This window comes from Parasteatoda tepidariorum, chromosome 6 (assembly GCF_043381705.1).
Source record: "Parasteatoda tepidariorum isolate YZ-2023 chromosome 6, CAS_Ptep_4.0, whole genome shotgun sequence".
In the NCBI taxonomy this organism is placed as follows: Eukaryota; Metazoa; Arthropoda; class Arachnida; order Araneae; family Theridiidae; genus Parasteatoda; species Parasteatoda tepidariorum.
This window is the reverse complement of record NC_092209.1, coordinates 19,670,444-19,698,344: the sequence shown is the minus strand read 5'-3', so window position 1 is coordinate 19,698,344 and position 27,901 is coordinate 19,670,444. Positions and strand designations below refer to the sequence as shown.

At 29.6% G+C, this 27,901-nt stretch overlaps 1 protein-coding gene across 2 annotated transcripts; it reads right to left on the bottom strand.

Annotated features, from left to right (window-relative positions):
• Positions 1 to 22: 22 nt before the first annotated feature.
• LOC107446798 (lethal (2) k09913) lies at positions 23 to 26,774 on the bottom strand. 2 transcript variants are annotated; one of them, XM_016061567.3, is made up of 3 exons: positions 26,600 to 26,774; positions 26,168 to 26,294; positions 23 to 2,518 (listed from the first exon to the last, which is right to left on the bottom strand). In XM_016061567.3, exons 2-3 carry the CDS (start codon positions 26,246 to 26,248, stop codon positions 1,694 to 1,696), a joined length of 906 nt encoding a protein of 301 aa, XP_015917053.2. In that variant the 5' UTR covers positions 26,249 to 26,294; positions 26,600 to 26,774; the 3' UTR covers positions 23 to 1,693. The 2 variants fall into 2 exon arrangements, with proteins under 2 accessions (XP_015917053.2, XP_015917052.1); XM_016061566.3 differs by lacking the exon at positions 23 to 2,518 and adding an exon at positions 15,192 to 18,114 and having other exon boundaries at positions 26,600 to 26,771.
• Between the last annotated feature and the right edge of the window lie 1,127 nt (positions 26,775 to 27,901).

Below are 27,901 nucleotides of genomic sequence, written 5' to 3'. Positions count from 1 at the left end.
AATAAGACAACATACAAACAAATTTGATGCAGTAATTTAATTCATTGTTATAAATAAAATTTAAGCTAAGCATCTATAATAATGATACACATAACTTAAAACAAAAAGTGCTTATAAAGTTAAGAGTTGTGACAAACAAGAACAAATTCAAGATCGATAAATAAATTTTTTAAAAAAAAAGCTACATATGTAGAATGTATTCTCTATGAGAAAGCAATTGCTATTGCATTTAGAACAAACTCTTCTGAGATTTTTAAGTACGATTTTCGACACAATAAAATGAAAAAAGGAAAAAGAGAAGCAAAAATCAAAAATTTGCAATGTAAAAATTGCGAAATTTGAGATTAAAAATTTTTAAAGAAAATTTAACAATTTAAAATGTGTTGTTTTTGATGAGTAAAACACTTTTACTGTTAAAAAAGAAAGAAATAAAAATTTAGTATGAAATTGAAACTAAAATTTACAATTAAAATTTTGAAAGAAAAAATTACAGCAGTCATAGATATTTATTTATAAAGATAACATATTTTTGACACTTAAGCTAGGTTGTTCAGGTTTGTGTTTGTCAATACGTTTAAATTTTACATATAGTGTGTTTTCGTTAATTAGAGAAACTTGTACACGGTTATTTAAATATACTAAGTGTAGGATTAGTTACACTGTGAAATTTAGCCTGGAGTTTCTGTCATTATTATACACAGTTATCCAAATAAACTAAGGGTAGGATTAGTTACACTGTGAAATTTAGCCTGGAGTTTCTGTCATTATTATACACTGTTATCTAAATAAACTAAGTGTAGGTTTAAGTTACACTGTGAAATTTAGCCTGGAGTTTCAATCATTATTATACACGGTTATTTAAATAAACTAAGTGTAGGATTAAGTTACACTGTGAAATTTAGCCAGGAGTTTCAATCATTATTATGCACTGTTATTTAAATAAACTAAGTGTAGGATTAAGTAACAATGTGAAATTTAGCTTGGAGTTTCTGTCCTTATCTTAGAAAACTTCTAAAATAATATTCTCCTAAATGGAAATTTCAAAACAGCGACAATTGCACTATAAACTAGATTTCAGACTGGCCATTGTGGGAATTACTTAAAAACAAAAATAATTTTTGTGGAAAGCCTTAAATATCGTATCATATTATGATTTAAAAATTTCCATAATTTAAGAGGGTAAAGAAAGTAGTAAGGTATTTCTTTTAGGAATAAATAAACAAGATTAAAAAAAAGAGAAAACACATTTTTTTAAATCTTAGTATGCATAAGCGTAAGTTCATTAAAAAGCGTCTGAAATTGTTTAAAAGTTTCATATGTAGATATTTCGTAAAAAAGTTAACACGAAAACTAAATTTTAAAATACGTGAAAAACTGGCACTGACATTTGATTTTGATCATCTATAATTATTTAAATTATAAAATATATTTTCAACGATGAAAAAAAAATAAAAAATAAAGGGAGAAAGGGGAAAGGACATCAAAATAAAAAAGAAAGAGAGATAGCGTAGATATAATAAAACAATAAGTTGTAACGTAATAACATAAGAACTAAAAAGGGAGCATAAAACACGTTTTATAAACCTTTTTAAGTAATTTACGTTAACTTTAAAAAGCTCACAAAAGCTTCAAAAAAATACCATTACTATCTCAAAAATATCACAGATATTTGAGATATCATCATAAAACGGTTCTAATCTCTTTTAGGAATCAAATCACATTTCTGTAAGAACTCATCCAATTCCCGAACATACTCGTTTTCGTACTTAAAAAAATGACCGACATGTTTAGAGTCCTTAAAAGACTTGAGCTTGCAATCGACTCCCTTGTTGGCCCAGGTTTCGACGACCATTTTATTGGACTTCAGAGTACCGATCTTATCAGCTTCAGAGACGAAGCACAAAGCTGGACAACTTAGTGGAGTGTTGTGAAAATTCTTGGACGATTTAATGTAATGTTTGGTGGCGACGTTATACATCAAAGCCAAATGAGCATTAATATACCACTCCAGAACTTTACAAGTTAGGGGGTTACGAGAAACAGCCCTGGCTATACCATCAGAAGTACCCTCAAAATCTACAGCACTATCGAGAACGACTCCACTGATCTTTTTGGTCACTTCCAAGTATTTCTCAGCGTTATCCCTCATTTTACCGAACATTTCCCCCATTAAATATCCACCAACTGAGAAAGCATGTACAAGGATCTTATCATACTGATCGCTGTCCGCTATGTAATCCAACAATTTGGTGGTATTAACTTGAGTGCCGGTTGTTGGAAACAAAAAATCTTTCGGTAGAGTTTCCATAGTCAGAACATCAAAGCCCCTTGAAATGTAGACATTGCGAAGCTTGTCGACGTGTCGGTCTTGAGCAAGGATCCAGGTAAAAATGACCACTAGCTTCTTCTTCTTTTGACCTTCACTTAGATCGACGGTTTTCAACTTGATGTTGTTGGTTATGCTTTGGGTGTGCATTTTCCGGACAGCTGGATGCTTGGACAAAACCGGGGCTATAACCTAAAAAAATTGGAAGATGAATAGGAGATTAATATTCTAAAAAGATAATAGGAACTTTTAAAAGAGTATTTGAACGGTGTTTTTAATTTGGATGACAAATCCAACGTAACTAAAAATGAGTAATCTCAAGAAACTGAAGCGGTTATAGTGCGGCTTTGAGGAGAGCTCCTCCGGAAAAGTCTGGAGCTGTCTGCTGCTATGGTAATGAGCACATTTCTAATGAAGGTGAAATGGAGGAAAGATGGTGTCGATTGGTTTACTCACGACGACCTACGCTAAGATTAAGACAAAGCTATTCACCCAACACCCCTATTCGAAGTTACCATTCCTCGTTGCCATAGTAACCGCCACGACACGAGACGGTTGTCTGGAGGAGTTCTCCAGAAAGCTACACTATAGATATTACTTGATTAAAAAAACTTCATTTGCATAAAAAATAAACAGACAGGAAATAACAGGTCCCGCAGTGGACTGATCGTTAAGACACGGTTCCCAGCAGATCACTGAAGTTAAGCATCACTGGCTACTGTCAGTGTGCGGGTGGGTGACCACTTGGATCAGTCTGCGTAGGGACCGAGGGTGTGCGGTAGTGGTTCTCGTTGAACTGTGCTTCCGTAAAGTGCTCGACTTCGCGCGCAGGTCGTCGGGCTACCGAAGCGGGGGTGCCATCCCCTCCGCAGAGGATCAAAATTGTGATGGCATGTCTTCGGATCATCCTCCGGGATGTTTCCCAGACCGTCGCCAATAGCCCATTGTGCAGCCCTAGTGCGACGTAAATTAACAACAACAACAAGGAAATAACAGACGACGTAATTCAAGCGCTCATAAATAGGCTCCCCTTTTCAAGACTTGCTAGATGGAAATGCGAAGAAACAAAAGTGATATCAAGTGTAAAACGTAAAGTTGTTAACGAAAAATGGAAAATAAAGCTGAGAAACAAAACTAGGAAAAACTCAGTAGCCGGGAAAGAATAAAAAGAAAAAAAAACAGAGCAAGAAAAACCACTGTGGCAGAAGGGTAAATCAGGGTCTCATTCACGCCTGACAAGTCTTGAAATTGGATGCCAATTCTTGAGCGTTTGCAAAATTTAGAATGTTATTTCCAATCTATTTATTTTTCAAGAGAATAAAATTTTGTAATCAAGTAAGTATATTATGAATTAAAATTATAAACAAAAAATAAGTTGTTTACAATAATAACCGAACGATGCTTGGACTTATAGATGGTTGACCATATGTATATCGATAAATGATTTCCTATTATTTATTCGAACTATTGATAGATATAGGACGGATAAGAGTAACAAAGAACGTTTGAATTTACGAGTGTCTAACTCAGTTGAAACTATAATAAATTTCTGGATAACCAAATGTCATCATTCCAACTTTAAGTCCATCCAACTAATGATGTTATGCTTACAAAAGCGAATTGCTAATGAGCTCATTATTCTAAAAATATCATAAATAGATTGAATTAACAGAACTACTGCTACGAAAACACAATATTTTGTAAAGATATAAGCTTCAAGCTTGAACTAATTTGACATTTTCTACTATTGTGGCTATCACTTAAATCTTGAAATATCCCAATAACCTAATTTCAGTTGAAAATAAAAGATTTTACATTATTAATAAAATATGATGATAGCGAAAGTATTTTTCTCTCCGAGATAAATTTCAAGAATGAAATAAATGAGTTATCAGTCTTTACCTCTTTGACATAAGTTTCTGAGAACGTTGACCTTTAATGAATAATGGAAGAAATTACGAACATTTGATAAGTAAAACAAATAGAATTTTATCGATTATTTTGGCGATATTTGCGTAATCATTGAATAATTTATAAATCCATTAATTGTTGGGCAAACTTAACACTTTGCAACAATGTAAAAAAGTGGTATGGAATTTGATGTTAATGATTTCCAGTTTGAGCTACAACAATAGTTTTAAAATTTTAAAATCTATGCAGTTCACATTCTGTGAATAAATAAATACGCCGCTCCTCCAATGACAATTTAACAAAAACACTAACACACAAAATTAAACACTTTGAAAAGTTACAAGCTCACCTAAATACATTAGAAATATAAACATTTATACAGACCTAAAAATTGATTTCTTCCATCATCATTTTTAGATAATTAATAAACAATTCTACAATAAAATGATTCACGGCTAATTTCAATAAATTATATGAAAATGAAAATATTCTTGAAGAAAACACACCATTCTTGTAACTTCATAAAAAAAATTCATTTTTTACTTCCCCACCACCAACTTGTCGATTAAGTTTAAAAGCAGCTCTTCGAAGTGAGAAGTGGTAGTGATGACTTAAATTTAAATCACCATTTAATTACCAATTATTTTTCATTATACTGAAATTCAAGAGACATTTTACTTCATACAAGATTATTATAGTATAGATCTTTTTCCCCCAAGAATAAAGTTTAATTGCATACCTGCCAACTTTTACGCATTTGGCGTAAAATTTTATTTTTACATTTAAAGTGGTAGTAAATATATGCCATTTTTTCTTTTATAAATTTAATTTTTAAATGATTTTGATCACCACTATTTTTAAAAAACTTACGCATATATATTATTATGCGTTACTCTCAACTATTCCAGCTTAAGTTTTTTCAATTACAACGTATTACGTTGCTTAAAGTTGAAATTTTAATTCCGTTTTAACACCGCTGGAAAAAATCATAATTGAAGGAATAAAAAGTTGGCAGGTATGTAATTGGATGCCATTACGTATTCCAACAAATATCTACACTTGAATATGAATAAGTAGAAGTCTCATCCAAGCTAGGTAGTAGCTGCAATGAAGTCTGAGATGGAAATAGTTGACGTGCATTTAAAAAAAAAAATCAGCAAGGTGTTTACTACCGTTGTATCGGATTAGAGGTGTATATTTCTACAGAAGGTACTATGAAACTTATTCATTATCACCTCACACCCGATGTTAAAATAACTTCGATACGAAGATAGAAGTAGACTCTCAAGTTACTCCAGAAAACAGTGTGAGGTCAAGGAACTATTTGAATAAATACGATTTTAAAATATAAATTTTAAAAATGTAGTAATTGGACATCAATGTCCGGGCGCTTTAAGAGATGATTTCATTTTTGCACATAACAACTGAGCGATTAATTAAAATAGCCGGTCGCCGCAACTTGTTTAAAAGCCTTGGCACAGCTGTTATGCTCTTAATTTATACGCTTTTTTGCCGGAGACTTTTTTTTTTCATTGACAGTGAAGTAATAATTAAAAGACAGCAAAATTTCCCCATTTTCCCCACGCATTGGAGGATTGCGAGCTCCAATGGCTTTCCCTAGAGTTTCTCAAAAGCTGTGATGGTTCAATGGTTTAGGCCCTGAACTCTCATTGTGAAGATCTAGGGTTAGATCCCCCCCGTGGCGGCTCGAAGCCCACCCAGCTTCAGATTGATGAGTGCCAGCTTGTCTGTGAAGTAAGGAAATAAAGGCGGCTTATACGCAGTGCTTATCACATTGCCATCATCATGCCGTTGGTCACGAAATGGTGGAGGCTTTATCTCCTTGAATCCCCTGCCCCACAAACGGGCAGTTACAGGAATGGTTTACTTTACAGTTTATAAACGATGCTCCACAAGATCTTTCATGTGCAAACATGTTGGATGATCTTTCATTCCGGTGAATGTTTTCACTTTTCAAAACATTGTTGGAGAGGTGTGTTGTATGTGGCCAACTTTACCCCTGAGAGAACGAACATTAGGCTCCAAGACTTTATCCCCACGTCTCGAATCAGTCATAATACTACTCTCGAAAACATGGTGAGGAGTGTGACAATTCAGCAATTTCAAAATTAAAAACCTCAGAAACAAAGGGTGGTGGATGAATGATACAAGAGATATATTTAATGTAAGTGCTGCAAAAATTTTATACATAAATTTTGGAATTAAGTTATAAACATTACTAACAGATGGTGCTGTAAGCAATCGATGACATGAATGATTAGTTCTAATGATAAAACGTAAAAGGAGGTTGTCATAATGGATTAGAAGGTTTACTGCATTCGCTGAATGGTTCACCACGCAGCGAAATGTGCACATTGCGTGTTAAGATTTCGTATTACATTTACTTTTATAGCTAGAAAATAAGTCATTCCTAAATATAACACACGGAAGTAAGTTATTTTGACTTATAAAACTTATTAAGCGCATTCATAACGTACTTCTAGTGATATTAGCCAATGACAGTTTTAGGCAGACTGGGCGGTTAATAAACCAGCTAATTACGGCGCTCGTATACACAAGGCATCCCGTGGATGCCGGCTAAATACGGAACTAGTTCACATAGGGCTTAGTTACGCTCCGAGCGAAAGGGTTAAACCAGGTATTTTATTAAACAACGCATGTCTCTGATTCTGGAATATCGCAAATTTGCTTAGTCTCGTGGCATTTGTACTTTATTCAATAACTCTGTAAATAATCGAGCGCCCTCTGTTGGTAACATTTGCAACTAAATTCCATACTGTCTGTCTAAAATTTTCACAGCATTTACAATAGATATACCCTATGCTTTCGAAATTTTTAAGTTGGAAATCAGTAAGTCATCCGCTGGGCGTCCTGTATGCGATTACTGTAATAAGTTATGGCAGCTACTGATGTTTTGAGGCTTTCAAAGACATGCTAAAAATGAAATGGTTTTACTACGAGTTTTTCGCATTTCCGGATAGCTCTCCTTGCGGAAGTTTTTCTCGTGACAGTAAGTCAATAATATAAATCCGAATCCATCTCATTACGATATGGAATTCAATTTCCCTCAACGAATTCTTCTTTCTTCATTCCAATCTCTTGAATTGTTAGTAGGAAAATAATTTTATGGTTCAATAATTAATGCATCTGTTAAAAAAAAAATTATAATATTTTTAAAAACCACGATTTTGTAGTTGTTGTTGAATAATAATTAAAAAACAGAAATTTGAGAAGCGAAAAACGCGGGAGGCATGAAATACATAACAGTACGTGTGTTCATGAGAATATGCGTATGTACATCTGTAATTGTATCTGAATGTGGATGTGTATGTGGTTGTGCATGTGTATGAGTAAGAAAATGTGTATATGTATGTTTATATGTACTGTTTTTCGAAACTTTATATTTATACCAGTAAAATTATTTAATTGTACTTTATGAGCTTATAGAAAGAATAAGAAATGCGGAATGAGTATTTAGTAATTCGTATTCCATTAACACCTTTCCAATTAAAAAGCTATTAGTTAAAATTGGAAGCAAATTTGAACTAATTGAAAAAAAGAGCAGTTCTAATCTTCGCCTAAATACCTTCACTATGTTTATTTAATATGAAGAGGCGAGAAATGTTTATGATACACTTGAAATCTCGCCAAATTTAATTCTAAGGAGCAGCTACATTTTTCTTTAAAATGTCATTAAAATTAGAACCATATGAATTATTCGGAATATTTTAAAAATTATAAGGCAATGATGCAGTTTTTTTTTTTTAATTGTGTAGACAGGTTATGGATGATCTAGACCAGTGCTTCCCAACGCGGGGCAATTTGATTGTTAAGGGGGGCAATTCACGAGTTTAACCCTTTTGCTCCAGGCCATTTAATTGCAATGCTCGACTTCGGTGCCAAAATTGAAAGAAAAAAGCAAATTCTTAAATAATTGTGGCCAATAAATATTATGTGACTTAGCGATTTTTTAAGCGTCTTACCTGAAATGGAGTATCTGTTAACAGTCGATGGTACAGCAATTGTGCGTTCTTTAGCCAATATCTTCGAAAAGCTAAATATATTAAATAAGCAACTTCAAGGAACAAATGAAACTCTTGTTGATGCAAAAGCGAAGATATTTCGTTTTATAACCCTTATTGAGTTATGCCAGAAATATATTAACAACAAAAACTTTGAACAGTTTCATTGGCTCAAAAATATGAAGTAAATGATACCGCTGTACTGTTAGAATCGATCATCAGAAAATTCCATCGGCTGATTTACAAGAAAGATTTTCTGATTCAAAACAAATTGATTTTCCAACACGGATGATGCAGTCAATGTTAGTGGATTTGTCTGATATATAAAATATGCAGTATCAAGAACTCGCAGAAATGCAAAATGATGAGTCAGTTAAAACTTTATTCAATATAAAAGGAGTGATGGCTTGGCTTTGTGGGGAAACAGAAATCAAATACCCAAATTCAATCAAATGTGCAAGAAAACTATTGTTACAGTTTCCATCTTCATATTTAGCTGAAGATGGATTTAGTGCTGTAAATGATTTACTGGTAAAAAAGAAACGGGGAGACTTGAGACTGAAGCTAACCAAATTGGAACCTAACATAAAATCTCTGTGCAGCAAGCATCAAGCGCAAGGACCACAATAAATTATAAAATTATTATAGAAAAATCTTCATTAAAATTATTTCGAATTTTAGTTCTTCATTATATGTTTTAAAAATTTACTTACTGTGTTTCGTTAACAATTTCGTAGTGAATTATTCCTAAAACCAATCATTTAAGTTTCTTAAGTGAACAATTGTATTTTTTTAATAATAAAAATTATGTATATGTTACATAGGGGGGCATAAGAATTTTAGAAAGGCTTAGGTGGAGCATGACACGAAAAAGGTTGGCAAAAAATAATGATCTAGACAATAACTAAAACAGAAAAAAAAATATTTCTTGTTTTAATTACAATTTTTGCATATTTGATTAAAGATTTTAACTAAGTTATTATTTATCTATTAGAAGCGCAGAAGCTCTTTTAGAAACATTTCTTAAACTTTAGTCCATATTTCGTAAACATTTGGAGGTCTATAATCTGTTTCGCTTTGACCTCTGAAATTGGGACAACTTTTGACTAGCCTTTATTTGATAACTTTCAAACTAATCTGTATTTGATAACTTTCTTACTAGCCTGTATTTAATAAATGTGTGGTTGACAAATAATAAAAATACTACTTACGAAATCTTTCGGTAATGCAGCATTAGACTTGATCACTTTCCAAGTCACATTTACAAACCAAATATTTTTCATCATAATGTAGTTCGAAACCTAATATTAATTTAGTATGTAATAAAATTAAGTCCCGAAGAGCCTCCGTCACTCAAAAAAAAATAATATTGCATTAAAACAATAGAAAAAAACAAGTCAATTCATGCCCACGCAGCCGTTAAAAATTGGTTATAAAAAATGAATCGATTCATCCGCAATCAAGAAAAACATAGTTAACCTTTTATGTTAATGAAAACACAAACATTTAAACAAAACCGTACAGAGTTTAATTGCATCTAATTACTTTGTAATGTACCAGGAAATAAATCCTTGACGGGCAATAGAGACAGAAATATCTTCTGACTGGTAGAATCAATTTTCCTCAATAATTCTTAAATTAAATTACATTGCTCTCCAGAAAACTAGTTTTTATTTCCCTATGTTAAAGATTGTATAGTAATACTTTTATAAATCAGAATTAAAAGAAATTCATCAGAATCTTCAAATGGATAATTTAAACAAATATAAAGAGCTGAATGGATAAAACAGCATTGCTGGCTACCCGTAAGTCCGAGCTTCCCAGAATATTTTAAGCGGTAGCCTAATAACAATTTAAGTTGAACTTAATTTGTATAATTCTGCCCACATCAAAGAACTCAGCTGAACTGTACTGAACTATGAACAAAATTATGTGGATACATGCAGGGCTAAAGAGAATAGAAGGGCTGGTTCACTCCTTTGAAGTATCTCTAGCCGCGCCGATCCTCCGACGTCACTCGAGTGACGTCACTTTGGCGCAAAGCTCGCACTTTTACTTCAAGAACGGAGCGTTTGGCCTTACTAGCTCTAACTAATATTGGATCATTTCTTTTTGCGAGATATTCTAAGACATTTGTTATTTTCTATAATGACTTTCCTCAGTTTTTGCAGTGAATTTACAAGAATTTAAAACTATTATCGAAATGCCAGTTTGCGCGATTGCAACTTGCAAAAATTCTGATACAAAAACAAAAGGAAAANTTATAATAATAATCGTTTTTATTAGAATAATAATCGTTATACAATAATAACGATTTTATTTATAATGATATCGTTTTTATTTATAATAATATCGTTTTTATTTATAATAATAATCGTTTTCATTTCTAATTTTTATAATAATAATCGGCAATAAATATCGTTTTTGAATAAGCTACATTTTTTGTAATTTTATTCAAAAATAAGTAAGTTTTATTAATCAGTTAGATAGTTCACTCTTGTCGGTCAGAACTGTATTCTTTATTTCAAAATGATTTAAAAAACACTATTTATAAGTAGATTTTAATGGTTTAAAGAAGTTTAGTTAATTGTGCAAAAATGGTTACAGAAGCTTATTTTAAAGTTAAAACACGCAAAACAAATTTTCTTTGAATATTCCCAAATTATTTTTCTAGTCAAAAGCAGGAAGTAAATTTTAAACAGTCACATTTCTCTCTGGTTTAATACATTCAAAATTCCATCAAAATTAGGTGTTTTCACTGAATTTAAGATAGAATTCTTGTTCATTTTTTTTTTGCATTTCCTTCATTGTTTGTCTTTTTTTAAATGTTGTAGGAAAAAAATTAATTAATTTGCCTGAATATAAATGAACACAATTACAAGGGGGAATAATTGACTTTCAATTTTTTTCTGATGTAATTCAGAATATTCGAGACAATTAACTCGAAATAAGAAAAAACACATATCTCGTATTAAAGTCATTATCAATTTACCGCCGATATAAACTTTAACGTTTGTTTCGTTCTCTCTACTTTTATTAATAAAAAAAATATATATTGGACATCCATTTAATAAAAATGAATGTTTCTTTTTATCTTTTAGGTTAAGAGCGATCGTAGCTTCAGCTCTAAGAGCGGAGTGAACTAGCCCTTCTATTCTCTTTAGCCCTGGGATACATGAGGCCGCTTGACCGCTCTATCGAAGGGGTGGTTGCAAATAGAGTAAAATGAGTATACTTTAAGACAGATGCACGTTAAAACAATGTGGTGATATTTACGGCAAACTGGTGATTTTTCAGAAGATTCATTCAAAAGAATTCTTTTTATAATAAAACTTTTTTGCGCTCACGAGACAATGAGCTTAAAAGGACATATATTCTAAGACCTAGACAATCCTCATGCCTGGGCATGAAGAACTTTTAAGAGAGGGAAAACAATTCATTAGCGTTGTAGAGATCCGAGTAATTAACCACTTGACATACGAAGACGTCATTTGTTTCTTATGTCAAAACAATAATTGACGTGTCTTAGACGTCTTCAACACAGAGATACCAACTTGCTCCGGACAGCAAATAAATATTCTAAAGTGGTAGTTTATCAGTTGTGATTCTTGGTGGTTTAATAAATTCAATTTAGTAGGCTTATATAATTCACCACTTTATAGTAGTTATGTCATGCTATACCTTTTAAAAAGTAAGCAAAAATAGTCAAATATTTGCAAAATTTAGTTTGTAGTTATTTAGCGTTTTTTTTTTATAATTATTTTAGCGTGTCTGTCAACATTCCGTTGCGAGTTGCTGTTTACAGTGCAATCAAAGATCATTTCTATATCAAGAAATTAATAATTCCGCACAGTTTAGAGTTTTAAAATAATAAGTCATGGGGTTAAAATGAGACGTTGTTAAAAATAAAATTAAAAAACACTTATAATTTGGTGCAGAAAAGCCCATGTGAAAGTTTTTACTCTAAAGAAAAATGTACATTACTATTTGTTTTCACACGCATAAATATGTATACTATCGAATCTTCGTTTTTTTTTTTCTTTTCTGTAATGGCGATTGAAATGGGCTACAGGTGGCGTAGGGAAGCACTCTCTACCTATGCCAACATTTCGCGTTCTTCCACCATTAGCGTGTGGACGGGTCATAGAAGGAAGTACGTTAGTTTCTGTCTTGATTTTCAAATAAATTGAAATCTTTTAATTTAAGAAACTATATGGAATTGAAAACTACATTAAACGTAGTTCTGAGAGAAAGAGTCGTGGAAATTTTAAAAATATTTTTAACAATTAAATACGAAAAATATAAAGAGAAGGAAAAATATCGTGGACTGAAAAGAAGAGAGGGAAGTGCCAAAGGCATGGAACCGATTTTCTCCCCAGATGGCGTAATCGAGCGTTGCGATCGCCTATACTTTGAAATTAATGGCAAATTTCTAAAAAAATTATATAATAAAAGTGATGGTTTAAAAGAAATATTGTAAGTTTTCTTTTAACTTATAGTCTCTTAAATACATAATTTTATAAAAAAAAATTCCAATTTTCGAGTTGTAATGAAGTATTGCATTGAATAACAAAATAAAAAAATTGAACTATATGCTGTAGATATTTATTTTCTAGCCATTGCCCTTTTTTTTCAAGCCATTTTGCATTCAAGCAATTTTTTTTTTCCTTTTCAGAAATAAGTTTTTAAAGTGAAAATGTGGTTAATCTTATAAAAATACAAAGGATAATATAAAAATTTCCTAATTGTGCATGAAATCTATCTTTAAAGAATATTATTTTCAACGAGAACGACTATTTAAAAAGGAGCCATCAGTTTTGCATTTTTATTTATTTATTTTTATTCATCCATTTAAGAAATAACAGAGTAAATCAGTGAAGTTGAGTTTCTTTTTTAATGACAACGTGGTTCAACTTTCACCATTTCAAGACGATGTTTTTACCAATCCAATGTTAAATTCATAGATTTGTGAGCGATATCTATAATTTTTCGACATGCATATTTTCTAAAATAGGTTATTAAAAAAAAAGAAAAACAAAAATGGCAATTAAAATTTGCACTTTTATAATTGGGGCTTGAAGACAAAAATCAAACAAAACCGTGCCAAAAGAGTTGTGATGAAAGTGCTACGTTCGACAACTAAATTTTGAATTATATTTAGCAATGAAGTCAACATCAAGCTTCATACTGTGAAGCGATGTACCTTTTCTAAACAATAATTGAAGAACTCGGTAGATGAAGATTCTAGGAGGCATCTATGGAGAAAATAAATCAGATTTCTTAGGGAAAGATTTTATTTTAATCTTATTTAACTTTAATTTATATTGTCATGGCGAATCTCGAACATCTCAGTGAAAGAAGGTACAAGTGCAAATCTTCGAGGGCTTTCGGGATGGAAGAAACGCCATTAATGAGAACTGTTCAAATCGGTACTAAAAATTAGTAATTGAGGACGAAAAATAAAATAAAAAAAGGCAAATTTCCTCAAACACCCAAGAACAACTTTACAGCTATTACTAAAACTGATTAAAATAGCAGAGTTCTTCAAACATAAGAATAACTTCTTTTAAAGGAAAGATCTTTGAAAAAACAATCAGAAATATACAATTATTCGACAAACCGATAACATCTCTGAATTGTTTGCTATACTTTTCGAGATAAAAACATCATTCCTCGATTACAAATTTGCTTTGAATAGATAAGGTAAAATAAGCACGTAAAAGATTTGGACTTGGATATGAGATTTTCTGAAGTACCTGCCCGCGAATGCGGGCACCTCACTTCTTCATCGAAAATGGGCCCTAAGGCGACTGTGACTATTGGCAGTAAAAAAATAGAAGTAAGTTCCACAGATGAAAATCTGTGGTGGTCGTCATCATTGGCTGTACGTAACATATTAAACGGTTATTTCGAATTTATCAAGGATTACTATGGAATTTCCGTAGTTTCTGAAAATAACTTTACGTGTGGTAGCAGAGATAATGCATAAATATTTTAATAAAATAGAATCAAAAGAATTTTTTTTTCATCACTAAATATAAATAATTTAAACAGATAAATAAAAGATCAGGAGGTCACAATCTGATCTGTTATTAAGTTTTGGTAAACTTTATTCCAACCAACAAAGCAACACTCTGATTTCAGTAATGATGTCTCAAGCTTGTACTCAAAAATTATTATCTTTAAACCATCAAATTTTTAGTAATTTTCATTTTTTAAAAATTTAAAACAAAGCTTACGCTTGCTTTAATTTTTAGAATTCGGTTTTAAGTCAATCCATCTTTATTTTTTAAGTAAAAAGATTAAAAAAGTTATAAACGCATTTTTTATACTTAAATATTTTCTTTTGTTACAGATTTATTTCTCATTCTATGGTTTTGATTCAAAAGAAACAAACTAACGTATATCACATCGCGATGTCTAACAAACGATATATCTAGTTATAAAATTTCTTACATCGTCCAGTCCTAATTCTGGCCTGTTACTTACCTGAAAGGCAGAAGATAACAGGAAAACTATTTTATTTATTATGACATATAAAATATATATTTACATGTAAAATCATTTAATGGCGTGATTTAAAAAATATAAAAGCCAAAATGACAAAACTTCCATTGTTAATTATAAACTACTATCAACTATTTAATTTTTACTGTTTAAAATGAGTTGTGTATGTATATTATAAATGCAAATAAGTAGCGGTAAACTTGAATTCTTTACACATTCAGAAAACAAGCTATATATAAAAGATTTTATTGCCGTTTTTTCCCCTCCTTTTTACAGGTAAATTACAGCCTTGTATATTGAAAATTGTTACAGACTAACTGTATACTTCCTGAAAGAACGTGCAAAAAATGATGAGAGAAAAAAAGCTTAAACGAAAGTTTTTACAAAAATAGAAAGGAGAAAAATAAAACTTTTCTTAAGTTTTATTTCCGACAAAAATAAGAAACTGACATCACTAAAGTCAATAAGAAGAAGAATTCAAAAGTTATTACTTTGTAAGCAGACAGATAAAAATGTGATAATTTAATGACTTTACTATATAGACAGAGCCAATCAATCGAAAGGCAATATACATATTTTTAGAATACATTTTTTCATAGCTCTGCTGGAAACTAAATAATTCTAAAATAATACAAAACAGATATCAGTTAAAATAATATACACAGAGTATAAAATGTGTGCAATCTATTATTAACAATTTATAGAAATTTATAAAGATATCACAACATAACATTTCATTTCTTTATTAATTATAACACAAAATACATTTTTCTAATCTCATTCTAATTTAAAATAAAGCATGATGTTGAACAAATATTAATATATTTATTATGCACTAGAATAATTAGTCTTTTAAAAATAGACAGATAATAAAAATTTTAAAGACATGAATGTGAAATTTATACTAAATAAATAAGCAAAAGTAATAAATGTTGTTGTTTTAACAACAGAAAACAAGAAGGTTCTGAAAAATTATAAAATAAACAGCTTATTACTATGTTTTAATACAGTGGCAGTGATAATAGGATTGAAATGTTTGCATGCATAAAAACCTATATGAATTTACTAGAAAATCATATTTTAAGCCTTTTTATAATTTTTTTAAAACTCAGATTAAATAAAATCAGAAAAAGTTTATTTTCTAGTTCAAATATAAACAAAACTATTAAATTTCTCCATTATGAAGTAATCATAGATTTAAAAAGAGTTGTGTAATGATATGTATATGGTGATTTCTACAAACAATTTGAGAGGAAATCATAAATACTAAAACAAAAACATTTATCATTGGTATTCCTTCAGGTGTTAATAAATTTTCAATCTTCCCTTCATAAGGATATATAACCAATACATAAAAGTCTATTCCTATCCATTTTTAAAACAAAATCTTTAAGCTGTTTTCCACCAAAAAAGTATCAGAAAACTCCAGATCCACATTTCAAAAATACATTAAAATTAGCATTCAAATTTTTCATAAACTTATAAACCATTACTGTAAATAGTTTGTTTTTTTATATATAATTTTGTTTCATTACAAAATAATTTATTATTTTAGTACAAAATAACAATTTTTCAAAAAAAGATTCACAAATGTCCATTTTTAATTTTCATTTTTGAACAAAACAGAATGAAAAACTGCACTTATTAAATTCAATATAAAAACCAGGGTTGGCTTTTTATAAAAAAAAAATTTTAAAAATTACATTTTTTAAAGAAAATAACAAAAATATCATTTGTTTTCCTTTTAAATCAGATTTTTGTATGGGATTGAATTTTTCAAATTGGATTTTTTTTTTTTAAATTTACCAATTAAAGCTCTAATAAAATTTGTATTAATAATACTTAATAATTAGTAATAATTGTAGTATAGTAATAATAACTTAGTAATAATTGGTTTTACCTTCAAAAGGTTAATAAAAAAAGAATAATAATAAAAAAATTGCATTAAATTTTAATTTGTCCAATACAACAATAAGAATTTTTTTCCTTGAAGAAAAATACACTATTGACTAAAAAATATTCACTTTAAAATATTAAATTAAATAATTGTTTCTAGTTAGCAAAAGATAAACGTTCAACCAATAGGCCTCACAGGTGCTAGCATGAAATTAAAATACACGATCACACAAGTTTTTTAAATTTCACTCACAACAAAATTTGCTAAGCATCACTCTTAAATTTGCTAAACGTCAGAAGATTAATGTTTTTTCTTTTTTTGAAAGAGATTGAAAGAGATTTCTATTATTGAAAGAGACATATACCCATTGTCCTCCACTGCCATGATTAAACCAATATATCACAACAAGAAAACAGCCAAATTACACATTTAATGCACAAAATGAAAAACAAAGAATAGAGATGAACATAATGGCAATAATTTAGAAGCAATATTTATAAAGTTTAGAATAAAGCTGACCTAGTAAATACCAATCAATATAAATCTCAAAGATATCACAGTCAAGCAATAAGACAATTGAGATATCATACCAATACAGAATCCTCTCACAATTTACTAGGAATCAAATCTACCTTTTTCAAGAAATCATCGATCTCTTTCATATACTCATTCTCATACTTATAAAGATGACTAACATGTTTAGAATCTTTAAATGACTTCAACTTACAATCTACACCCCGGATTTCCCAATTTTCGAGCACCATTTTATTAGAGTTTGGTGTTCCCACTTTATCAGCCTCAGAAACAAAGCACAAAGTAGGACACCGCAGAGGGGTGTTATGGAAGTTTTTTGATGACTTAAGGTAATGCTTTGTTGCAATTTGGTACATTAAGGCCAAATGGGCATTAGTGTACCACTCAAGCATTTTAATAGTGATGGGATTGCTGGAGACAGCTCTGGGAAAACCAGTAGGGATACCCTCAAAATCAACAGCGCTATCTAGAACAACTCCATGTATTCTATTGGTAATGCCCATGTATTTATCAGCATTATCACGCATCTTCACGAACATTTCCCCCATCAAATAACCACCCACTGAAAATGCATGGATAAGGATTTTATCATAGTGCTCGTTTTTCACCATGTAATCCAGCAAGTTGGTCGCAACAACTTGTGAGCCCGAAGTTGGGAACAGTAAATCTTTGGGGACCATATCGACAGTTAAAACATCAAAGCCTCTAGAGAGATAGATGGCTCGAAACTTGTCAACGTGACTCTCTTTGGCAAGCATCCAGGACAAAATCACAGCCAGCTTTCTCTTCTTCTCACCATCTTTCGAATCGGTCGTTTTTAGCTTCATGTGATTACTTATACTTTGAGTCTGCATTTTTCTAATGGGAGGATATCTGGCAAGTACAGGGGCTATAACCTAAAAATTGAACCATATTTACTAACTTTATGTCTAGCATACTATCTTCAAGCATTCAATTTCTACAGGCAGCTCACAATTTTACAGTAAAATATGTAGCTTATACATAATACACACTTTAATGTAGGAGTGCACAACCTGCGGCCCGCGGCCGCAATCTAAACAAAATAGAAAAAATTTTAAAAATTTTGAGAAATAAATACAAAAATTCGGAAATCTGAAATTTACGAATTTAAGTTTTTGACACACCAATCTCAAACAATGCAGTTTTTCGATGACTAAGGCTACTGATTTAAGCATAGTTTTGAAAATCCACATATTTTTAATACATCATTATTACGATATACGAATTTCAGTAATCACTTTTGACCCTCTTCGTATGTGTCGGCGTCATCGTAAATCCAATGAGTTTTTTACCTACTTGGACCATTTTATATCATTTATGATTATATGCTGGGAAATGATTTGCATATTATTAAATTTTAACTGTAAGAAAATGTAATCAAGATAAGTATCGTGAAGTAATGTAATTTTATTAATTATTAATATATATCTGTATTAATTGTAAATAGTAAATGTCATGTTAAAAAATTATTCGTCATAAAAAGTTGTAAACAAGTATCTTAATAGTTTTTTATTATTAAGGAAAATTGTTCCTTTAAAATTAATGTTTTCTTTCTTTTTCTTCCCTCCCTCAGCTCCTGCCTCTTATAATTAATTTAAAATAAATGTTTTTAAAGTTTAAGTATATTGCCTACTAAATGCTAAATCTTATTTTCCACTGAAAGAATTTTGTTTTAATTTTAATAATTTTTAACCCTATGAACTTTCTTTAAATCAAAGTATTCAACTTACATTTATTCTAATAACTAGAATATTTTTTTCTTAAATTTAATTCTATGGAAAAAAAAATTTAATGTTAAAATTTATGTTTAAACGGACTTTTGTACTATGTAATATGATAAAAAAGACATGAATTTTTCCATAGTTTTTCTAATTATTTCAATTTATCTAAATTTTTCTGATAAATTGATTCTGTTTTTTTATCATTAGTAATCAGTTTTAAAGTTTCTAACTTTAAACATTTTATGCAAAGTATAAAGTACTGAATTTTATGCAAAGATATTAATTCCAGGCAAAGAATTTAGCGCCTAGAACAATGATGTTTATGCAACAATTACTACCTACAATTGCTGCCAATATGTCTGTTTAAATACTTTGGCATGCGGCCCTTCGTTGGTCAATCTGTTGTGCAGGTGGCCCTTCACTCAAAAAGGTTGTGCACCCCTACTTTAATGTTATTAAAAATATATATTATAGACACTATGGTGTAGAGATGCCACAAATAAAATGTCATAGATACTGTAGAAACCCAAAAAGATCTGAATAAGCCAATTGCCCGTCTATCTACACTATCTAGAGTTACTCAAAAGTTTAAAAGTAGGGTTCACACCAGCATAGCAACAATTGTTGCCAAATGTTCCACAAATGTTACTAAAATCATACGCATGGGTGGGCAACAATATTGTCACATTAAAATATGATTGGAAGCTTTACAAAATAGTAACAAAAAATAGTTTTTTTTTTTTTGTTTTTTTGGAATTGAAATCCATGCATTTAAAAAACAAATTCTTACTAATTTTATTTTACGCGTAGGTTAGGTTTTAGTTTTACGATTTTTAAACTGGAAGCTTTTATCATGCTTTATGCTTTTTCAACTTTTATTTTTTAAGCTTTTATTATGTTGCTTATTGATAAATGTGAGGATAACAATTATAACCTATATACATATTTTTCTCATGTGGCACCATAAAATCTGGTATTTCTTCATGTAATTGTTCATCAATAAAACATAATTTTTTGCTCTTTTAAAACTTATTTTAATTAGAATTTTTAAATAATTTTTAATATTTTAATAGTTTTTAACTTTCTCTGTTTTCATCATTTACTCATTAATTTGGTCTCAGCATTTTAATTTTTAAGTTGAATCTACTTAGTAATATTATTTTAACTGTTTCTTTTCACTTAATTTTAATAAATTCTAATCTTCAATTATTATGGGATAATAAACCTAACTAGTTTTAGAGTGGCAAATAGGGGTTACATGGTAATTAATAACTTTTCACCTGTACCATAACATGAATCAACCTTAACATAAAAGGAAAGTTTGACTTTTTTTCTCTTAAGTTTGCCTACTATATCAATTTTTTGAAACACTAAATGAAAACCAAGGTGGTTATAATCCATAGTAATTGCAATTTTTCCATTACATTGCAATTTTTTTTACCACTAAATTTCCATTGTTGGTGTGAACCCTATTTATAAGTATCATTTAAGCAATCATAACTGAAAATTCAATAGAACTAATTGTCCCGGTTAAAATAAATTTCAAAAACTCTATGAAAATTTCCTCTACATACTATTATAATAGTGGCAGATTTTTTTTATTACTATATTATCGATTTTTTTCACAAAACTTAACAATCTAACAAACTCTTAAGTTCTTTTAACAAGAGTTTTTATTATTTTATTTGAAGTTAAAAGCTTTGTAAATTAAATAAATCTTATTTAGATAAATAAATTAACATAAAATAATCAAAATATCCCTAAATCTGTAATTTAGTTGGACTGATTCAATGGAGTTTTTGTTTTTCCTATGTTTTCATCACTCATATCCTATTAATTTTTTTAGTAAAACTCCTGCTATAAAGTCGTAACTATGGAACATGAAAGCTTTCTAAATAAATATTATACATTAGGAAAGTTATATAAAAGCCAAGTAGCAGAATTAATGTGACATGGCAGCGGGTGTTTCAAGTTCATATTTGCCTAGCTGACAAAAATTAGTAATTATATCTAATCATGCGCTCTCAGGATAAATCTTAGGATCTCAGGATAAATCACAGTATTGCAGATCAATACAGAGGTTTCTACTACTAGGATGAACGTACAACAAAATTAAGTAACCTAACAATTTAATAATAAATTCAGATCCCAAAAGAAGATGGTTAGTAAAAATTAATATAAAATATGAACCAAGTCCAATGTAAAGTTTAACACAAATTTTAGATTGTAACTCATTTTCTACTATGGGGATATATTGTTCATGATTATGATAAAATACCTAGTTTTAATCCTTTTTTTTATAGTAATTATCATTTTTAATATATATATATATANTAGATCATATCGCTGGTTCAAAACTAAAACGAAACTTCTGAAACGTATTATGTTTGCAAAAGTGTCGTTTTAATTTTGAACCAGTGATATATATATATATTAATTATAATATATATATTAATATATATTAGCAATCAATTTTATATTAATTATCAATGCTACTCCATTTTGGGAGGCCATATAAAACTACCAAGCTAATATAAATGCTGGTGATGTTTAATTAACTGTGGTAACAGATACCTAATGTAAGTACTTTTTGAATAGATTTTAACCCCAAAAAGAAAATTAACTATTTATCTAAAACTTACAGCCTTTTTCATTAAAACAAAAAGTTAACACAGCCATTTTTTATTAAACAAAAAGTTTAACAAATTTTAATACATTTCTAATTAGTAGCTTAATAACTTTTAGATCAAATAATTATTATTTAATACATTTCTAGATTATTTTTAGACCCTGTGGCAGAATCCTGGTGACACGGCGACATTGTAGCAGAATGACACAGATTTCTTGCAGAAAGATTTTTTCTTTGGGAAGTAAAAAACTTTAGTTTCATTTTCTGCAGAAATTTTCAAAAGATTTTTTCTTTTCTTCAGAATTATATTAAAGAGATGCTTTTCTCGCTAATCGGAGTGGGGGGAAAAAATGCTTCTGATTTCTCTGTTCTCATTTGAGAATAATGAAAAATAAAGAGTAATGAAGTAAAAAGTTTTGGTTTTCTTTTCGGCAGAATTTTTCGTTCTATTTTTTTACTATTGATTTCCACATAGCTTAAAATCAAATATTTTTAATACTGTATTATTTATTACAACTGAATCACAAAATGAAAACATGCATTTAGCAACCCCCTTTTTGAAGAGTACAATTTGCATGATTTTGCAGTCAATCTTTTTTTTTTTTTCGGTAGTTATTGATAAAGATTTTCCAATTCTTTTGAATGTGATAATGATTTACAAAAGATGAAAAAAGAATAATTAGTGTCTTTTCCTCCAACAAAATGAGGGAATATCGACATAACATAAGAAAAAAAAATATTACATATTCAATTAAAAAGGTTTTTTTTTCTTTGTAGTTGACGCTTTTGTTACTTTAAATTAGTAACATGTATATTTGTTATTTTTAAAAGTACTTTGCAGAAAGATATTAGTATTATAGAGGTATGTCACAGAAAGCCCGAAAAAAATCTGCCACAGGGTTTTCAGCATTATGCCCATCATGAATTTTACATGTAATACTGTATTTTTTTTCTTAAATCTTCAAATTTTTAGCAATTCATACATAAAATGTTTGCGCTCTCTATTAAAATTCAAAATATTCTACAGAGTTTTGAAAAATTAAAAAATGCCAATGTACACCAAAATAGGAACTGGGGAAACTACAATTAACGATTTCACTATTCTGTATCCTTTTTCACTAATCCATTCATCACAATAAAAATCTTTAGTAACTATTTTAAAACTTACTGAACAAAAAAAAATTATGTAATTGCCAATGAAAAAAAGAAAAGAAAAGAAAAAAGAATTTATAACAAATTACGACAGTTTCTGAAACGTTGGCAGGCCATCGCCCTGTTTTTAGTTTCATATTCTTACCAAGGAAAAATACTTAACTATTGTACCATAAATTTTCAGATTTTTTAACATATTTTTGCCATTTATGTTCGTAAGGCAATCATTTGTAGTTTTTTTTTATCTTTTTTTGTTGGTGACTCACTACAGATGCAGTAGTACAACAAAACTTTAACTCAAAGAAACTTTCAAAAAAATATTTTCAATTTTAAGATCATTCATAAAATAAAGAGCATCACACAAGAATTGAAACAAAAACCATGAATTAACAAAACATATGCAAAGAAGTTGGTACCTCACCAAAAACATAGAAATTAAACTTCTGTGAGCTGACACATGTACAAAACAGAGAAGAACAAAAAAAAATTCTCTTTTACAATCAATTTGATTAAATTAGTTCCACATATTTTTTTTAAATTTAATTCTAATGTAACAGTTTTGATAACTTAATATCTTCTAATAGTCTAAAATACCGAGTTCCCATCTGATTTGGCAACAACTCTATGTTTAATAGTTGCTACCTAAATCAGGTTCAGTAGACTATTATCTTTAAATTTCAAAAAAATAAGGAATTACAAATTTTACTCATCTAATTAACTCAAAGCAATAGTGATAAATACAGGATACCCAGGGCATTTTGGAGAGGGCAACTAACGGCCTCTTAAACTTCTTGCCCAGGAAGGCATGCAGTTGATAACTAACACCAAATTTATATATTTATTATCTTATTGTGAAATTAAAATATTTAAAAAATAAATATTTGGCTAACTTAAAATATTTCATAATAAAAAATTAAAAAATAAGATTTTCAAAAAAATTTAACAGTGAAATTTTAGGTTGTAAAAATTAAAATAATCCTTATATTTAACAAAATTTAATATTTTTTAGAAAAATATTATACATATTTTTTTACAATAGAATAAAATTTAACAACATTTAAATGAATTTAAAGGCATGGACTTTAATTTTTATAGATGTTGCAATAACTTTCTTTTGAATAAATTTGTTTTTTTGTTTTTTTTTGGCTCTACCAGTGATTAAAGTTACCCCTTTCAGTGATTACAGAACCCCTTCAGGAACATATTTTCATAGAATTTACCCAGGACTATCACACACACCCCTGTGTAGACCAAAATAGAATTTTTTATATTTTTTATTTCTGTATTTTATTTAATTAAAGCATGCATTAAAAGTTTAAATGCTTTAACAATTTTTTTTTTTTTTAAATATGTAAATTCTTTCAAAATATATATAAATTTATATGATGTATATAAAATTATATTGAAAAATAAATATTTACATTTTACAACATAATAAATTAAAATACACAAACTGAAATCAGTGATCAGTGTTGAAATTGTTTATTACAAAGAAATGGCAACATAAAAATAAGTCATTTTGTTGCCAACAAAAATTAGCATAAAAATACAGTGGAAAAAAATTCAAGGATGTGCTGTAATTAAGGAGCATGAACATTCATTTTTTTTTTTAAATGTGGGAGATAAATTTCAGAATGATGATTGGCCATAAAATGACCTTAAGCACTAATTAATATTTATTTTCATCATATTTTTTGTATCCTAAAAGTTTATCTTGGCTTGAAAAATAATTCTCTGTGTATTTATGGGGGGAAATATGCTCTGAGTCACAGAGCATATTCGAAGATAGCTTTAATTAATATTCATTTAAGTACTGATTCAAATTTTTTGAGTCAGTCTCTTTTCTTTAAATTTTAATTTTTATGAATGGTCTTTAAATCAACCTAAGTTCTTTTCAAGTTTCTGATATTATTTTAGTACAAATTTCATTACATACAGTCACACATAGCTAGTTTCTTAAAAGTACATTTTATAATTTAATATGTGAAAATATACAGCGTATTTACTACATATACAATAAAAATTAGCAAAATATCAGAGTCCAATTATGATCAGGCATACTATTAAGTTTAAGTGTTGTTTAATAAGGCCCTTAATAAGGACATTTTAAAGAGTTACATGTTTTTTAATTACATTATAGACAAAATATAACAATAATAAGATACTGTCAAGTTTAAAAAATAATACTGTAAAAATAAATAATTAAAAAAAACAATAAAAATTTTAAAAATTTAATTTGAGTCAATATTCATTTCAATTCAAAACTAAGCTAAAAAAAAATTTGGCATAAAATGGATTTTCTGATAAGGGGGACAAAAAACTGAATATGACTACTTTGCCACTTTTTATCATAATCAGACCTTATTAAAAATCATTGAATACAACTATATTGTCACCATTGGTATCATGAAACATATGCAACTTAAAAGTGCAGTTTTACTAAATCGCTATTAAAATAAACAAAATATGTTGACACCACACATTAACAAATCAAATTAAAACACATATTGCAATAAAAGAAATTAAATTACACATTTTTCTCTCATGCAACCAAATTAAATACAAACAATAAAACATAAATACGTAAGAAATAAAATACAAGTGTCTTTATGATTTTTATTTTAAACTATATAGTGGTTAGCAGATCTAAGATCATCCAGCAATAATAATAAAAAAAATAGAATATTGACAATTGTTGAACCGATAAAAAAAATTCCAATAGTGTTTTAACTTCACATAAATTGAATTAACGGTCAATTGTGAGAGATTTAAAACAGAATTCAGATAATTGATTTAAATTAATATTGCATTAATGATAATAAATTAAATTAGTAATCAACAGAGAATGGATGAAAAAAATATGACAAAAGTAGATCAATTCAAACCACATGAACAAGAATAAGGTTAATTAGGTCCCCGACCCCCCCCCCCCCCAAAAANTATGGGTATGTGGGAACAATTTTCAACTTGACAGTCTCCCGCACAGCCGGAGGTGGACAGAGAGTATCTGGCCGAGAGGCCCAGTGAAGCCCCTCCTTGGCATTTATTTAAAAACATAGTACTATTTTGGCAACAGCCCGGAGGTAATTGGGAAAAATTGTGGCATAACAAGAATAAATTAAATCAACAATATGGCCCATTGTAATCATTTGAAGAGCGCTTAATTGTCGACTATGTCAACCTTCATCTATCAAAAGGTACCTCAACATCGAATCAAGTTAACATGTCTTATATACTAGTGAATTGGTATTTAATATTTGTAGTGGTAGTTACGCCGCAAGTGCATAATGAAATTTAATTTTCTTCAGTATCTCTGAAATAAAAACTTTACCTTTTTAATGAAATGTAAAACAATTCGTAACAATTTAAAAAAAAATGTTTGCAAATATTTCAAACTCTACAAAGTGAAAAATAATAAATTGTTACCTTATAAAAGGGCAGAAGTTCTCGTTCAGAATTTGTCTTTAAAGACGAAATAATGTGGAATTGTCTAAGAAAATGCGACATGTCTCTCTGATTGTAGGTGGGAAATCAATATGCAAATAAAACCACTCTGCAATCAAAAATATTTTTAAAAGGGATTGAAAACTAAATAATAATTAACAAAATACAGTACAGAAATCATCCAAATAAAAATAATAAAAAATAAATATAACACACCCATATATATATTTTAATGCATGCAGTTTTAATTTCTCAACAAGCAGTAAAAAATAATCATGCTCTAAGACATTGAAATTATCAAGATGATAAAAAATCATTGAACAATAGTTATTTTTAATAAATGCTATTTGTGCACAATGGAATCGCTGACAAATTTTATTCGTGTAACTTAATTAGTAACGTATTTATACTCACTTAATGAAGCATATAAATCTTAAGTTTTCTTTTATGACTAGTTAATTAATACATTAATGAAATTATCTAGTGCTATATTATGGTGTCAATGCCTCATTCAACAACACTGATGTTGAAGCATCGACAACCGGTAGATAAACAAAAATGGATTCGCTTTTTATCAATTTTTATGTATGGTGCAAAGAGATAGAGCGTTAAGAAACTCAATGCTTTATTGAAGATATTATATAAATTTATTTCAAAACGTTTTTCTCAGGTAGCGCTGTAAACTCGTGTTCTACCTAAGAGGCTGTTCTCACTGTATCCAATTGACAACGTGACAAGTTCCCAATGCGTAACTACGAGTTTTGGTTCTCACAGAAAAAAATTAAGCCAGAAAGATGGACTAGATATGTACTAGTGTTTAGCACTTAAACTTATTTTAAAGAGGAGAATTGTAGTTCACCTTTAAACAGTTAAAATCTTGAGTGAAGGGTAGGGCCGTAACTACGCCGGGGTAGCAGGGGCACCGCCCCGGGGCCCCGACGGTCAAGGGGGCCCCATATGAAGAGACCACATCAGGTTTTTTTTAAATAAAGTACTCTAATTATATATATGTAGGAAAGAAATTGTGTTAAGATAGAGTTGACGAAAATTTTCTTTTTTGTAATTACGTACCTACTATAACATAAAGGGAAGGGTAAAAAACGGTAAAACACCTTTTTGCGTATTATTTCCCTTTCTCAAAAGAACAAACACGCTTTGCAGAGAAGGGGAAAAGCCACAGCTGCATGTAGTTGAATGCTAACACTTTCTGTATATTGCACTTCTGGTTTACTTAGTTGTTTCCTTTACTATCTAGCGTCAAATCCGGGGGCGTGCCAACCAGGGGGAGGCAGAGGGCCCCTCTAAAATTTAAGTGATGGGCAAGGCCGGATTAACCATTAAGCACACTAAGCACGTGCTTAGGGCACCAGAGGATAGGGGGGCACCACAAAGCCTAACTAAATGTTCGCAGTAAAGTATTATTATTTTTTTTTTTTTTTGAAACATTGATAATAAATTTATTATTTTGAGCTTCCATTTTAAAAGTAGATAACAACCATTTCTAAGTACGAAATTTCACATAATAAAAGAAAAAAAAACAAGAGATGTTTTGTATCAAAAATTTTCAGTCTTATAATGAAATTAGGTAGTGAATTTCTATGCGATAAAAGCTCTATTTATTTATCCATTACAATGATTCCATAACATACTGCTACGATTCATGTTTACAGAATATTTTTCGCAGTTGCAGAAGTTAATACTCCAGAAATTTGATAT

Excerpts from the sequence above, each read along its gene's own strand:
- LOC107446798 (XM_016061567.3), bottom strand. The coding sequence starts at position 26,248 with ATGTCGCATTTTCTTAGACAATTCCACATTATTTCGTCTTTAAAGACA. Across the intron at positions 2,519-26,167 it reads AACTTCTGCCCTTTTATAAG|GTTATAGCCCCGGTTTTGTC; the intron begins GTAACAATTTAT and ends CAATTTTTTTAG.